Source organism: Carassius gibelio, chromosome B16, assembly GCF_023724105.1.
Source record: "Carassius gibelio isolate Cgi1373 ecotype wild population from Czech Republic chromosome B16, carGib1.2-hapl.c, whole genome shotgun sequence".
Lineage (NCBI taxonomy): Eukaryota > Metazoa > Chordata > Actinopteri > Cypriniformes > Cyprinidae > Carassius > Carassius gibelio.
This window is the reverse complement of record NC_068411.1, coordinates 21,076,187-21,093,648: the sequence shown is the minus strand read 5'-3', so window position 1 is coordinate 21,093,648 and position 17,462 is coordinate 21,076,187. Positions and strand designations below refer to the sequence as shown.

General features: G+C 37.2%; 1 protein-coding gene and 1 long non-coding RNA gene across 2 annotated transcripts; one reads left to right on the top strand and one right to left on the bottom strand.

The window, feature by feature from the left end:
• The first annotated feature begins 5,346 nt into the window (after positions 1-5,346).
• On the top strand, positions 5,347-16,948 carry LOC127975208 (uncharacterized). The gene is made up of 3 exons (XR_008157452.1): positions 5,347-5,470; positions 13,374-13,460; positions 16,559-16,948. It is a non-coding gene; the product is annotated as an uncharacterized LOC127975208 (long non-coding RNA).
• Positions 6,567-10,587, bottom strand: LOC127975207 (basic helix-loop-helix transcription factor scleraxis-like). Its single transcript, XM_052579075.1, has 2 exons — positions 9,658-10,587; positions 6,567-7,638 (listed from the first exon to the last, which is right to left on the bottom strand). Exons 1-2 carry the CDS (start codon positions 10,219-10,221, stop codon positions 7,600-7,602), a joined length of 603 nt encoding a protein of 200 aa, XP_052435035.1. The 5' UTR covers positions 10,222-10,587; the 3' UTR covers positions 6,567-7,599.
• Positions 16,949-17,462: the final 514 nt, after the last annotated feature.

Here is a 17,462-nt window from a genome sequence, read left to right as displayed (position 1 = left end):
CAGCCAATTCACAAGTAATCAATCTTTATAGAGCAAAAATAGCCTTTAAAAAAGACATGGGGGTTTTTTTATGGGTCAAAGTTGTCAACCCTGTCCAAGAACACCAACCACGGTGCTCCACATTCTTCAGATTCCTAATTTATGGGGGTTCTGTCCTGGGACTTGAGCCCTGTAAAACCAAGTGGTTCACTGAGCACCATCAGCACATCCAGCTGGTCTCGGGCCATGACCTGAATGCTGTCTGTGTGGTTTGATGTTGAATATATTTAAGCCACATAGAAAATGAGTCAATATTAGTTTGTGTGTCATATTTCAGCTTGATACACAAAACTGGAAAATTGTTGGAACCTATTTAAATCCCCGTGAGACACAACTCACTGTTTTTCCATTTAACCAAAATCACTTAAATAAGCTCCCTCTTCGTTGTGGTTGTCTTTTTTAGTTTTCTTCTCAATTTAAAACAGACAGTTAGACAAACAAACAAAAAATATTGTATTACTTAAATGTAGCTCATTGCAGATTCCACCTATTCCCAGAACTCAAAGCTTTTTACCCTCCACAATTAACCTTAATAGCCAAAAGTATTTAAAACCGATACATTTTGCTCATTCACCTTATTTAGTGACTAGTGTTCTGTCTTTATACATCCCTACATTAGTAAGTGGCTATAAGTGACTTTTCGTGTAATATGAGCAAGTTAAATTATTTCCTTCAAACACTGATTCATTCAGAAATGCCACAAACATATGTTGTGTGACGAAAGGCGATGGGTGATTCTGATGTGGTTCCAGATTTGTATATCTTCAAATTGTCGTTAAAAATAGACAAAGTGTCTTTGGGAATGTTGTGTCCAAAATGTACGGTAAGTAGGCTACTCTACTCAGTTTTTCTTTTCTTTTTTTTTTTCAATTGTGCTACACTGATATTTCCAAGTGTCCGTGTTTATTTTGCATTAAGTTATATTTCATAAATACAGAATGCGTGTACATTCCCTCAGGTTCATATTACTACCCAGGAGTCTGTCTGATTCAGCGTTTCATTGGAAAACTGGTAACTGCATGTCGAATGTTTCATGTTCCAAATTTATACATATCTAGAGATCAGCCAGTTGGCGCTGTTTACGAGACCATGAAGTGACCACTTTGGACGGATAAATATACTATAGATACTACATCAAAAATACATTTTCTCTGCCCGGATTTTAAAAAGACCAACAAAAATAATGAGACTCTGCTGAAACATGAAATGCTATGAGCAAGATCTAAATGCTGACAAAGCTGATGGGTTTATTGGTCATTCAATAGAGTCTCGATTACATCTTTGCTTTGTTACAGACAAAACCAAATCATGAGTTTGTAATAATGACTGAAGCCTCATTTGAGTTGCTGTCCCATGATGACTGCTGGATAGTTGACCATCTGCCAATGACTCTGGTTCTTTTCAGACCCCTGAAATCTTCCGGCTATGGGTCCAGAAACCCCCTGCGGCCCCCAATGCAATTTGTCCTCAGACCCAACGCAGAACCACACACCAGATCAGGCGTGTGAGCAGATATGTGTGTATGTTCACCATGGAGAGCTGTTTCCGTCTATGTGGAGTGAGGGGGAACATATGTGACCACTCCATGTCTGGCTGCAGCCTCTGCGGGAGGAAGTGGGGTTTTATTCTGCAATGGCTTTTCCAGGCGGAACAAGGAATGGGAAGAAGATGCAGAGGGAGAAAGAGGAGAAGGAAGAGGAGAGAAACTAATTTTGTCTAATTCCAGCACCTTACAGAGAGCCTTAACACAAAAGCATGTTATTCAGAGCCTGTCGGAGAAAAATCAGCAATTTCCAGATATTAAATGATGGATGAAATGAGTGTGTGTGAAGGGGGTATAGGGGTCTTGTGGGTAGGGGGAATGTCAAGAAATAACTCCCAGAATCCTTATTAAAAACTTTAACTTTAACTCATTGAAGGATCTGATCAGTATCTTTATGTCTGGTTCATTTTCAAACCCAACATCTGGGCTCCGACCTTCAGGAATATTTGCTGACTTTTTTCTATACTGTTGAGTTAAGTTCCTTTGTGCTTTATTGGAATTGGGTGTTTTTTCCAACCCAATCTCACGGCAATTCGTACATTTTTCATGAGGTGGCTTATTCGTACGAATTCGTACGACCACACTCGTACAAATTCATACGATGTTTGCCAAATCGTACGTATTTTACGAGTTGCACAATTCGTATGAATTTGTACGAATGACCTACAACTAACCCCGCCCCTGAAACTAACCGTCACTGGAGTTTAGACAAATCGTACGAGTGAGGTCATACAAATTCGTACAAATATGCCACTTCGTAAAATACGTATGAATTGGTCATGAGATAGCGTTGTTTTTTTCAACTACAGACACTAATGTTCCAGGTGTTAATTTTAATTACAACTAACAACAAACTTTTTATTTAGGCCTCTTTCTTAAGTGAATATTATATTATAATTGTCATTGAAATGTTTTTCAATACCTTTATATACAGTATATTTATATTTTTGCTATTGTGTAAATTGTCTTTGCATGTATAGATGTATTTTGATGATGACTTTAAATCTTAAAACATGAAAAAACATCATAAAATATTGTTACAAAGGGTGTAATTATAAACCATAAAGATATTGTATGCACAATGTTGGTAGAACATTTAAATAATCTTGTGTGAGCATAAAATATTTTTCTAGACAGGTTCACATGGCCAAAAGTAGAAGAAACACCCAATTAATTTTTTCTGTACAAAGTTCCAACACTCAGAAGTCAAAGTTGCTGTTATTTAACACAATATACTAAATTTAATCATGTAAAAAGAAGACTGTCAAGAATCAGGTTAATAGCTTTGCTTCTTTGCTTATTTAGTGCATCAATTTGATATACGTTTAGAGAAAACGTTGTCTGGTTTTCGGAAAGTTTACACTTAGTTGTGTACTTAAATGTTATTAATGGTGTTTCTGCTCTGAGATTGCACCTTAGCCAAGGACTAAATGTATGTCTTTGAAATCAGCCCATAAAAACAGCCTCTATGCTGATTCTGCATTTACAATGAACTCAAACAGTTCAATGTAAAAAATAATTTTCCTCCGAGAACCTAAATTACATAAAATACTGACTCCTCAGAAAAAATGCAATTTAATCCAGAGGGAATTTAGGAGAAGTTGGCTTTTCAAGTAAATGTTCTTGTTTAGAATTTTAAGGTAATCCTATTGGAACAAAATCACTCAATAAGAAAATTTGTTTCAAACAAAGTTTAGGCTAATATTCATATATACCAGCTTTTATTTATTCATTTAAACCCTGGAAAAACAGGAGTGGTTTTACTGGTGGAGTGGTGGGTGACAACTAAGCATTTGCTTCTTGTCGGAAATTTGATTAAATGCGGCAAAGACAGGGCGACCCACATGTCTGGGAGTGGAGATTTTTCATTTTTCTTTAATACTCATGTTTAATTTCATGATTGGCTAAAGCTCCAGGTGGCTGCTTAATGTCCAACAGATGGGCCCCTCCGCAAACCCAATTTTCCATTGCAAGCTGATGGCAATAAAAGGAGGGATTTTCACAGTTCCGCAGGCACCCCTCGCATTTCCACTCTCCCAGGGGCAGAGAGAGAGTGAGCAAGACCGCAATGTTATACTTTGTTTTTATTAAAGCGTTTGATTGACAGCAAAGGAAGATTTTTCCAGTATTAAACTCTAGGCCCAATTGGATGGGACAAAGTACACCAAGTCTTGATTTTGAGCTACTGGGACTGGGTTATACCACCTTTCTCTTTCTGTTCCTCTGCCGTTCGCTCTCTTACTCTCTCCCTTTGCTTTATTTCGTGTCTGCTATGAAGCCAATGGCTCTGTGGTGAGCCACAGGGGGCTGACAGAGGCCCTTAAGATCTCAAGGCTTCCTTTACAATCAAAACTTGAGGAATTGGATGGGACGGAGAGAGAAAGAGGGATTCAGAGGGAGGGAGGTATAGAAGAAGAGAGGATGCATCAAAGCCAGGGTCTTGAGAACACATGTTTGGGCATAAAAGTGTGTGTATGGATTAGGAGTGCTGTAAAACCAAGAAGAACCTATTCTCCTAAGGCCTGTCAAGTGAGGAGATAGAAGCAGCTGCAAAGTCCAACTCCCTCTGTCCTCACTGACCTTTGACATCACTGTCCTCATTCTCTTCTTCACTGTGATATCAGGAGTCAGATGTCAAGACTGGTGCACACTAAAACCTGAGGGAAAGTCATTTGATTCCAAGATTAGAGGTCAGTTCTTGGATACTTGATGCAATGGATAAAACTTTCTCATTTAATCTAAAATAAATACAGAAATAAAATGTGTTCTTATTTTGCTTTTCTAAATATCTAAAAATATCTAAAGCAAGTAACGTTCCGATTTTTTTGTGTTGCTTTAGATTTGTTCAACTTCATAATTGTTCGACTTCGGCACCAGTGTATATATTTTGTTTATTTGCATATATTTCTCAAACATGGAAACAGTTATATTTCTCTTACTTGAGCGCTCTTTAACAAAAGAAAGCCTGACGAAATCTTGCCACATTAGTCATGCTCTACTGTTTTCTGTGTAACCCAGCATTAGGAGAGGGCAAATTAGCAGGCCTATTTCAACAATAGCAGCTCAATATTAGCCTCTCCAGCAGGAAACAATTAGCTAAAAGCAGGTATAAGTGGACAGGATCGTGTTTTCTGACTGAAGAAATGTTGACACAGAGGGAGCTGGCTAAAAAACTCAAGTCACAGAAAAGGAGTTTTCTCTCTCCCACAGGTGTGTGAGTGTGTAAGTGTGTGTGTTGCAGGGATTAGACTTAGACAGAGCTGGAACGGGCCAGTCAGGCTCTTTGGACACCTGTCATTCCATCGTTGCTTTACTGCTTCCCGTCCTGTGGTATTCACAAGGCTCCCTGCTGGATCTGTGAAAGCTTTACCAGAAGCCTGAGATATGGACTGATACATTCACACTCCCACAGAAAACAAAATGGATCTACTACAAAAAAAGCAAAGGGGAAGTAAAGAACATCTTTATGCACTACAAATCTGTTTGAAATCCAATAACTCAAATACCAAAAAGACAAAGTATTTTGATCGACACATATTATTATTGAGAATTGTCACAGGATCCTGGCTTTTCATTTTTGGACCATATAAAACATTCCGAATCCAAGCCCATTACCAAAGGAATGACCTGAGGATATTCATACCCTTTCCCTCTTCAGCATGCAGGTGCTGCTGGTTAGCATAATTAGGGCGCGTATTATTCCACTTAGAGAAGGTTTGATTTGTACTTCATATGAAATCAGTCAGATCATTTTCAAGGTCATACTTGTTTGTAACATTTTTGGTGGAGTTCATCATATGTGGAAAGTTTCTAATAGCTTTCTGATGTCTTTAATTACAGGCTTGACTCTTTCTTTGACAATAATATCCAACGACATCCACCGTAAAGGTCAGTGTGCAGTGCTTTTATTTAGATACTTTTATCCTTAGCAGCTCACATTGCAGGTTTGAATTCTATGGTTTCATGCATTTGCTCGGAAATCAAACCTTTGTTTTTGATGCTAAAAGCGCCGCGCTAGATACCATTTTCAACTTAATTTAACTTTCTCCAACATGATGTTAAAGCCTTGTGTCCCAGAAACAGTCACCATTTTTTGTGCCATTCAGCGCTTGATCTCTTAACCTCAGTTAAACTGTATGAATATTGGACCTGTTTCCATGAGGAATGTGGTATTAGTGGACCAGTTCTGTTGCCATCAACTAGTCTCTACAGTGCAGTCTCCAGCCACTGGGGATGATGAAGCACTGTTGATGTTGGATAAGAGAAGCAGATGGAGAGGGAAGGAGTGAGTTAAATGATCTGAGAGCACTAGACTGGTTACAGTTCACAGACTCTATATTGAGCAAAATATGGCTGAGCTGAATAGAGGGATCCACTGAGTATGGGAGACTTTACTAAGAGTTTACTGAACGGAGACGAGAACAATGCTGACTATTTTAGGATAGTGACATTCAGCACTACAGAAAAGCACATTTTGGAAAAAAATTTGATTACCTGTTTTACTCGGATTTAGATAACAATGTATTGTACTCTAGGAAAAATTGTCAGTTTAGAGTAGGGGTGGGCGATCATTTTATTTCACGGTAACAATATATATCACAATATTGTTGTTTTTGCTTTAAATTAGGTTTTTATGATACCATTAAAACTACATAGTTCTTGTAAGCAGAGTCAATATCAACAAAAAACTAATATTAGTAAAAAAAAACGTAAGCTCACTGAAGACAAGTAAACAGTCAGCGCTTAAATAAGAATAAGAAACTAATTACATGTGAAAAAAAAAAAACTAAATCTACTGTAGAATATATAAATAGGAATCAAAGTCACTTGCAAAGACGGGCATTTTGACTGTTCAAGGCCTATAAAGTGGCAAAAATAACTCTGTTCATTACTTCCGTGCTTTATGAAACAGTCTCTCATGGCGTTCGCATATAGAGAAATGAGTTCTCTTTTGCTGCTGATTGCATTTCAACGCCTTAAAATCACTTGTTTTGAAACATCAATGTATAAAAAAGCCTCCAACCAAACATTTTTTTGTGACCACAGAGCAACATCACGTGTAACAGCGATAGAGACGATAGTTGAACATCTCTACCAGTTAATCGTAAATCATATCATAATCGTTAATCATAGCTGATGACCCTGGACAGGCATTTACATTAGACATTTGGAAGGGGGTTAGTGTGCTTGTGTGTGTGTGTGTGTGTGTGTATGTTTGAATGTGAGTAAGAGCTTGTGGGCAGAGGTAAAGTAGAGGACACTGTCTCCCAAAAGCAATCTACCTGCAGATCTCATCAAGACTGAATTTACAGAATCCAACTTACGACTGACTCCCTTCCCGTTCATCTTTCAATCTCTTTCTCAATTACTCTTGCAGACCTCTCACAGTCTGTCTGAATTCATTTTAAGCACTCGAACTCAAGATTTTTCAACCCTGACATATACATAATTTGGTTTAAACAATGTTTTGAAATTTTAATTGGCATAAATAAATAAAAATAACAATAATTGTTACATAATAACAAACAACTCCTTCAAATTAATGTTTGATCAAACTGTAGGAATGTGTTCTGATAGGGAAAAAAGTTTTGACATTTGTAAATAAAGTTCAGTGTAGTGCATACAAAACATATGCATCATAGACAAACTCAAACGAACACAAACAGATTCTTTGCTGGTGAGCAAGCAAGTCCCTTTTTTCTTTCATTTTTTGTCTTTCATTCGCTGTTTTTAAATTACAAATCATCCTCTTCATTCTTATCACCTCTATATAAAACAAAAAAGAAGTTATGATGAAATTCACATAGTTTTTGGCTTCTAAATATGTAAGTCTGGAATGCAGTGTAGTTGTCCATTATGACACCATCCACCAGAAAGTTGTTACTTGGTTAAGAAGTGTTGCTTTCAATTAAACAGCTTATTTACAGCAAATTTACACTAAATGTTTCGTACGCTCCGGCGCGCTCCTTCAGGCAGATGTGATGGAAATGCTCTTTTACTCTCTCTTCTCCTCCTCATTAACTTCTTAATGCAGTTTTTCTTTCTCTGTCTTTGTTCTGAAAGAAAAGAAAACAAAGTGATCAGAGAATGAGTAGCTTGTAGGTTAAAGGGTCTTTATACATCTTGTACATCCATTCATTTTACAGACACATAAAAACAATTATCTCATTAGATGTTTAAACACATTAGGACACTGATGAGCAGTTGAACTCCGACCGTGATTACCAATAGGTCAGATTTATTCAGACGTCTGAACCGTAATCAGGACCAGCTCAAAGATAGATCTCATTTAGGGAATCTGATCGCTTTGGAGTGTTAGGGGTCTTACCATAACGTCATCTTTGGTCACATATCCACCTGGTACATATTAATCAATTGCCACTTCTGGCTGTGTGTTTTGCCATTACTTTGGCGTAGTTTGGCAAGTTTTTGTGCTTATTCTCTTTGTCTGAATAAGTAGCATAAAATCTGTTCATTCCATAATACATCAGATCTGTGTAGAAATGAAAACTTTTAGGGATTATGATAGCTCTCTGTCAATAAAAATTTATATCCAAATTTAAAATGTATTTTTACAATTAAAAACACATAAATCATGCATTTCAAAATAATTAGGGCCATCAGAATATAAAAAAAAAAAAAAAAAAAAAAAAAAATGAAATCAATCAAATGATTTTTGGGTAATTAATTTTACATTAATTTTAATACATTAATTTATTTAAATCATTTTAATAATGCTGATGCTAATTTTTTATTTTTATGAAACCTAATGTGTTTTTTCTGGTTTGGCATTTATGAAGGGGTATTGTTGGACTTTTAAGAAAGACTGATCTATAACAATGGACTAAGAGAGAAAAATCTTACATTTAAATTGAACTCATAACAGAAAAATAAGTGATTTCAGCTGAAAAAACAACGTCTTTTAAATGTTTGCAGTTGAACACTGACAAATTTGAGTTCATCAGCTCTCATTAATTGGCCGAAGCCGATGAAATTTTGATTAATAAATAAATAATCCTCTGTGGCCCATCGAATACGGCTGTATTATTCCAGTAATAGCATATGAAATGCTAGATGAAAGGATGAATCTGGAGTGTTTTCATTAAACTGTGGTGTTTAAAGGGTCTGTTCAGGATTAGCCGTCATAATGATGATGAGGGTGTTGAAGGCTTTGGTGGAACTCAGGACATTTGTGAACTGCGCAGGAAGACATTGAGCTTGTCAGGGGAATAGACCAGATGTTTCTAGTGCGCTGCACAAACACAGCAGACACATAGCAGCCTGTGCAGAGAGTGTTCGTGTCATTTTGTTTACCCCTCTATGAAAATTTTGTCTAGAGCCAAATGAATCGCTTGTTTTCATCAACGAGGCTCATATAAACACTTTTGTTAAGAATGCGGTGGATGTTAATTAATGTGGTTGAAGTCAGACCAAGCATATTAAGGGTTTTGCCAAGTTTCAGTGCCAAAGTGATCTGTATTTGTGATCTGACGACATCAAGAAATCAAGAAATTATGTTAATGTGAGCTCAAACAGCTATATAAATATCTGCTTATCTGTCAATTGCACACTCAGAACGGTTCATTGTATCAATCACTAGAATAGAATGATAAATGGCATTTAAAGAGAGAGCGCACCCAACAAGGAACATTCTGTCATCATTTTGTCACCCTCGTGTCGTTCCAAACCTGTGTGGCTTTCTTTTCTTTTGTAGAATGCAAACGATGATATATAAAAAAAAAAAAAAAAAAAACGTTTTTGTACATACAATAAAAGTCCCCACTGATTTTTATCGTTTGGACAAAAATATATGAAATGTTATTTAAATTATCTGTTTCAGAGATGAAAGAAAGTCATATAGATTTAGAATGAAATGATGGAGAGAGTTTGTTTTTTGGTAAAGTTCATGAATCAGTAACAATGCACTGACCTCTGACCTGTCACACACACAAAAAAAAACTTATAACTAAACACCTAATTTTACAAGTTTTGACTGTTCTATAAATGTCAGTCAGATTTGATCTCTATCTAACCTGTCATACATTTTGACAGCAACATTTCATCAAGCTACTCACCAGTCGTCTCTGGTTACTAAGGCAGAATGTGCAGATCTGTTTGGGCTGTGAGTTTTCTGAGTCTGGGCTGGGTGTCGAGCTCTTTGGAAGATTGTGGAGGTGATGATACACGGCTCCCGAGCTCCTAAGGCAAGGTTGGCTGTCTCCACACTCCTCTCCAACCAGCAGCACGTTCCCCAGGTGCGAGATGTAGCTGGAGGCCAACCTCAGCGTCTCAATCTTAGACAGCTTCCTGTCAGCTGGTTCGGTAGGTATGAGTGTCCTCAGAGCAGTGAACGCTGTGTTCACACTGTTCGTGCGGTCCCGCTCTCGGGCGTTCGCCGCGTTCCTCTGGTGTATCTCCACGATCTGAGAACGGAGCTCGCTGGGAGCAGCTACAGGTCGGCAGCTGTATCTCTTTTTTCGAGCACCCAACTTAAATGCGCCATAGCCGTGGCCAGCCATTCGGAAGGACTTGTCATCAGATCCAGAACCCTCACTGCCGTTGTCATCGTCCTCGGAGTGCATGCTGATCTCAGAGCACAGGAAATGACTTGGGGTTGGTCGCACCACTGCAAAAGACATACTCAGCACCTTACAGGACCCCTGGACTTTGCTCTTTGCCCCTCGCGTAGCAATTCGTTCTACTTTGCACAAACACAGGAGTGAACTCGATCCCAGTTTCTAATCATACACCCCAGTCTACACTATGGTCTACATGCGAAGTGACTAGCTTCTGTAACCAGTCCTGCTTTAGGGATCCAACCAATCCAGCGATGCTTGACCGAGTCACTTCTGACTCACTCATTCATAAGAAATGCTCTTTTCTCCACTGTCATCGGTTATTTGGGCTCACAGCATGCCAAGTCGTCTCCCATACGTGTGTGTGTGTGTGTGAATGAGTTTGTGTGCTCCAGATCCTTCAGTTCCACGTGTGATTTCAGCTGAGTGTTTCCTTATGCCTTGGATTTATAGTCAGGGGGTGTGGCTGGGGTCCGCTCTCACTTTAACCACCATAAATGTGAAATCCAGTGAGCAAGTGGGAGGAATGAGAGAATACGGAGACTCCTCTCTCTCTCTCTCCTTCTGTCTCTTTCACTCCACATTAGTATTTTTAAAAACTTGACCCTGAAATGCTTCCACTGAAGATTAATCTGTATGATAGATTGCTTCATTTCTTTCAGTGCATTACTTTTTTTATTCCTTTCACACTGAAATTTCAATTCAATATATTACATTTCAACCCCCCCCCCCCACCCCCTTACAAACGTGAATTGTCAGAGCCAGATGCTCATGAATCAATCCAATCCGAACCTAAATACAGCATTTAGTCTGTGGACGTTAGCCCAGATCATTTTGCCTTTGGCACCACGGTCACAGGAGGCCTGACAAATGATTGCATAGTTGCTGAGGGTTAATATCACAGGATATTATGCAACGTTCATAATATAAATTCGTCATAATTCATGATATTATTCTTGTGTATGGGGATTGTTCACTAGCAGCTCTAGTGCTGATTAAACAGGAAGTGCCCTGGGCTGGGGAGGGTTTGCACTGTAAGCTCATAATGATGCTTATAATGGTTGAGTGGAGGTGATAGGTGGATTGGCAGTTTGAAAATCTGTATCACAGTTATGGGCACACTTAAACTTAGAAACATGGAGAAATGGCAACCTGGTCAATTCAAAGTTTTGGAATACTTATCCTCTCCCCAAATTTGTTACTACCAAAACACAGTAATAATAATTTAATTAGAAGGGTAATATTGACCTATTAAAATTTTGCTTACATCTACATTACAGATTTTTTCTTTAATAATTTTTTTTTAGAGGTACTGTAAATAAATAATAATTAAATATTTAACAATATTTCAAGTGTAATTTATGAGATTTGTATTTCGAATCCAGTTTTCCTTTGTAAAAGGCAAAAAGGTTATAATACTGATTTCAAAGTTAAGGATTCATTAGTTTGAACCAAAAACTACCATAACACCTTAGTTGATAATTCAGTATACTTTATTTATATATATTCCCCAAATATGAGGATTATGTCCCTTACCAAAGGAAAATATATTTACCAATATTTTTCTTAAAATATATTGTAATATATTATTTTCCCTTTTTATTTTCTAATATTTAATATTTTTGAATACAATTAATAATATTGATGATACATATTATATATTGCAAAATATACAAATGATTGCCGTTTTCTATATATTGCAATATATTGGAAAAAATTAATGTATATAAGAATATATGCCTAATATATTACATGATATTTTCCAATATACTGCAATGTATTTTTGTTTCATAAGGGGTGTTGCCTTTTGTCACTGCTTAAACAAAATGACATGTTTTGGTTGTGACTGTTTAGATAGTGACAATTTTAGATACTTTTCAACCTAGCTCAAAAATACTAATCAGCGCATGATTTAGCTAGCTCAGTTCTGTAAATATAAAAACTTATAAAAACAAAATGTTCTGGAATACAGAAAAAAAAGGTAGTGAGTTTACTTAGTTACAAAAAGATTTTTCAGACACATTTACTTCGAAGAGAAGGGACCTATCTACTCACACAGGAATATTTCCTGATCATAAATTTAGGGCTGTAGTTAAAATCTCAGTCTTAGCCAATGGACTAAAACATACACTTTTTATTAGTGACAAGAGAAAAATGGGACACTTTTTAGAAGTGTCATAATTAAAAACAACAATGGAAGAAGATACAAAAATCATTTTAATATAATTTTCGTAAATTGAAATTTAGGGGTCAGGGTTCAGGACAGCCACCTCCCAACTGGAAGTACCCAATAAATAATTGTTTTATATATATTAATCTTACTAATATTTTAAATATTATTGTGGGTTTCAATAGATAATAAAAGCATCTTTGTAAACATCTAAGATTTGAATACTTAAATGCTTCTTAAATGTTTTTTCATGATTGTGGGACAGAAGTTTGCACCCATTCTGTAGAATGGCCCATATACATAACCAGAACTACTTACTTAGATGAAGAAATAATAACAAAGACTTGTGTCAACAGTATGAGCAAACTTGCATAAGTAATGCTGTGTATTCTGAAACTTAATGTCTATAAATCAGAGCAGATCGGTAATTCGTTCTTCTCTACATCTGATTATAATTCCTTTCTCTGGAACATCTGTGGTACAACGTCATCCCAGCATTAAGTGCCCTTCTCCTTGTGCCCTATGTAGTTGAACTCTTCTGGCATTGGTCAGGAAACTGTCAAAATCCATCACTAATCCTTTGCTCAGGACTGCAGACGGTTGTTATGGATGTCTGCCGGACGTACGTCCAGTCTACTATCCTGGGACTCCGCTGTCTAGCCATAGTTGGGGACAGGCCAGCAACCACGCCTGACAGGACAGGGCCTCCGCAGCTGGCTCATTTAGTGTAAGAGGAGATGGGTTTAGGGTGGAGGGAGAGAGAGAGGGACAGAGAGACCCTATCAGCTGTCTCATTTTAACGGGCATATCACTTTACGTGTCACGCAAGAGGTCTAATTAGTAATGAATTGTGACCTCATCAGTCAAATCTATGGACTGGGGCTGTTTCTGTAAAATAGGGCAATGCTGTTTAGAGTAGGTCACGTAAGCTCAACCCCTCAGTCGAACTAGGAGAAATAATCTGGCGTCTATCTCATCTCTCCACTGCTGACTGGTAATTGCCTTTCTGTGGCCTTGCCTCTGACTTCCAACCCCTCTATTTCAGGAGCAGAGATGAAGTCAGTCTTCACTGAAATTCCATGCCGTAATCGTCCCGTTCCTCGGAAGCCAAAGAATTCAGACGGCAAAGCAGGTCAGTGGGGTTTTGAGATGGAAAAAGTGAACCGTTTAGAAACTTCTGGAATTCTGTGCCCTTCAGAACAGAATCCTCACCAAACATTGATAATATAATATTATATTATATAATAATTGTATAATATTATAATTTTATAATGTAGTTTTTCAATTTGAGAGGAAACTAATTGTAAAGTGAACAAGTTAACACAATCGTCAAAGTTAACATTACTACTGCTTTGGAACGATACCTATTGCGAAAAGCTCTATAGAAATGTAGTTGAATTACTGTTATATTAGAGAGTACAAAAAATAGTTATTACAAAATCAGTATTTTCCTGATAATATTTTAATTTGTTACTTTGACTAATACAGAAATAATATAAAAGCCGGTTATTTGATTTGGCAGACAGCATGTCTTTATGTTTTCAGTTTTTTTATCTCACATAGTATAAATTAGTCTTCATGTACGAAAATATATGGCTGCTTTTACAGTATATGTTAGGAAGGGGGTCATCATATTTAGTGGTCTGTGGAGCCCTGCCAACATCTTGTGTGACAGGTTTCCCTAAAACCCCATTAGTCAACAGGCATTTTCTCACATAATGGAGTGTCACTCAGAATAAGTCGTTACAAGTGAACCGTGAGACATGTTGCTTTACTCACACTTTGTAACCCTAAGAAGGAGTGTAGATGGTGGTGTGGCAAGTACTGGAGGGGGTAAGTCAAGGCCTTATCTTTGAAGATTGGCTTGTAAAGCAGGCAGCTGGTGTGGGCAATCCCACTGCGGCTCTTCAGCGTGGGCTTGTAAAATCCACCTCCACCCCTTCTAACTGGAGCCCTGGGACTAACCTGTGGCCCCGCTAACAATGGCTCACTGCTAATTTAGTGACTCTTTTAAATTCAAAGCATTCTCCTCTTTGTTCACTCTTCATTGTTGGAACACTTCATATATCTTCTCCAGGTGCCACACCACAACAAAATCTTAAAGGGATAGTTCGCCCAAAAATGAAACTTCTGTCGTTATTTACTCACCGCACATTCATGAGAGTACCAAAATGCAAAATATGTAGTCCTCTGCTTGCAAACAAAGTAATCTGTTGTGAATACATGTCGAAGACTGACAGGGAAGAGAAGAAAATGTTGAATATTTTTTTTTTTTTTTTTTTTTGTGCAAACAAAAAGTATTCTCATAGCTTCATAAAATTAAGGTTGAACCACTAATGTCATGATCGGCTATTTTAACAATGTCCTTACTACCTTTCTATGCAGGATCAGAAAGCTCTCAGATTTAATCAAAAATATCTTAATTTGTGTTTTTATGAGTTTGTAATGACATGATGGTGAGTAATTCATGACAGAATTTTGGGGTGAACTATCCCTGTAAAACCTCCGATCATCATTTAGGATGCAACCACTTCACTAATTTGCAGCTTCATGCTTGTTATAATATATATACATATATATCATTTTTTTATTATTATTAAAAACTGCACAAAAGTTTAAGAAATGTATTTATTGTTTTTAATTAATAGTTAACTAATGATGAGTTAATAACTAATGACTTAATAACAGATACTTTCATTATCAAACATGCACATAAAATGAATGTTTTCACTGGTATAGTATTAGGTTAAAACATTTCTAAGTGGCTGAGAATTTTTTTGAAATATGTCCTGAAATGTAAGATTTCAGGAAAAATGCCGGATTTGGCAAGCTTTATTAGAGAAAAATCACACATTTACAGGCACAAGTACTTCTCAAGGCGGTGGCTAGCTTGACAGGAAATTTGCAATTTGCAGCTATTATTTTTTATTAATGGTGATTACCCAGCAACATCGCTGATTCCTGCTCGACCAAGGCAGAATGTCAGAGTGCACAAGGGCACATATGTTTCCATTACAACATTCACCAGCATGGTCCATGACATATGTTCATTACAGTACACATTACATTTGAAATATGTTCATTACGTAACATCGTGTATCAGTGATTCACAGAAAACATGAGTAACGGTGAGTGTACAACCTTGACTGTCTGTCTTCAGCATTTGTCTTTCATTTAAATGCTAATCGAATTAGATGCATAATAAAATCTAGCTGAAATATCCAGTCATGATTATACATAAAAATGACTATGCTTTTAAATTACAGCTGCTTAGCTCGGTAGCAGCCAGAAACACACAGACATCTCAAACATATCTGAATGGAAATGAACCTTAAATGGAAACTGGAGGTTTTCCTTTGCCGTTCATTCCATCATGGACCGTTTCCAACAGCGTTTCATCTCCATCAACATTGCACGCCCCACTTTGCTGCTTGTGGTCATTTGTAATGTAAGCAGTAGCTAACTGGCTGCTTATATCATCTTTTGCAGTGAGACCAATGAGCTCATTTTTTTTTGGCTGTATGGTCCTGTTAATGTAGATTAGGGCCCAAAAAGCAGTCATACATTTTGGGTGTGGGTGAGTACATGCAGATGGATTTTTTAAACAAATATTTGCTGGAATCTCCCAGGGCTCCATTATGTATGGTGTAAAAAACAAGAATTGAGTATAATGTACAATTGTGTCTGCTTTATCCTCAAGCATTGGCTCGGTTGTCTCTTTTCTTTATAGCGTTTGGCAAAATTGTTCGACTATAGTTGGCCAGATCAGAAATAATATGAAAACGCTTATTGCAGGCCATAAAATGTTCAAATGATTTAGAAAAGGGCCTCGGTAAATTTGGCATTGAAGCCTATAGTAAATTGTCAATAAAACGTATGAACTTTCAAATGTACTTTTTGAAGCTTAACAGGAAGTTTTTGCTGTTAGTTTATGATGGTGCTTTAGTACGTTTGATCATGCGGTCTATTCATAATTGAAACTGATTCCTGTGTGTGTGTTTGAGGGATCTTTCGGACATATGCTTGTCATTATCCATTGAGAAAAAGCTCTGAGTGAGTGTACAGGAAATCCACAAGGCATATATCAGTCATAGACTGGCGGAACATTTGCCCTCTCACATCCTTTTTCAAAACTTACATTTTTAATAGCATCCAAAAACAAATAATTGCGGTCACTCCGCCATCTGAAATGAATTGCCAAATTGCACCCTTTATGCCGCCTCATTTCAGATACATTTGTGTTGCTGAGTTATGCCTGAAACTGGCTCGAGACAGAGAGGGGGATATCAGCACTTCATCAGCACCACAAGAAAGAGTACCATCAGTGCTGGATCCGTCGTCATGGTATGATAATGGATGGACTGGACAGTTTACTGGTAATTTGTAATGATGCAGTGTGGAATGAAGCTGACGGTAACAATTCTAAGGTGTTTTGATGAATAGTGTGGTTGAGACATTATGATGTTAATGGGAGAAATCATAACAATCAGCGCCTGTAGGTTGTAGTTATGAAATTTAATTTTCACAGAGGCATTGCATGTTTGTTTACTCTTGAATATGTATGTGAAAAATACATATCGTTGGTGTAATTTGATGTAAATAAAGTACAATTTATGTGCATGTTGTTGTCTGATTAGAATTCTCATTTAAATTTGAATGCATCATTGATGAGTTTCACTAATGTTTTTCTTTTCCCATTCAGGTAAATAAGAGCTGTGCTTGAATTACTCCAACACTTATCTCGCATTATTTGGATACCTCATTCATCATTTCGATTATCCGTGATTATTTTGAAAGTTTTCATTTCATAACTATTTCCTTTACTGAGGTGTAACTCGCTTAATCAGATGTGCAGTTTTTCCTCAAGATGAGTTGGAATGGTGCCTTGGTGATGAGTTGATTTAACCTTTGCCCTGAAACCGTCTTCCAGGAGAATCATGCATAAGTTCAGATGAAATGCCCTAAGGGCAGCCTGCAGAGATTACAAATCACACAAATGTGTTTGTAATGGCTGTAAAATAGAAAATAAATGCAGGGAAAGTGCAGTTTACAGCTCAGATCCTCTGTACGCTTGATGAAATACAATAAATTACGGCCAAAAAACCCTGCTTTTCTCTGCACTGGAACTTGAAAA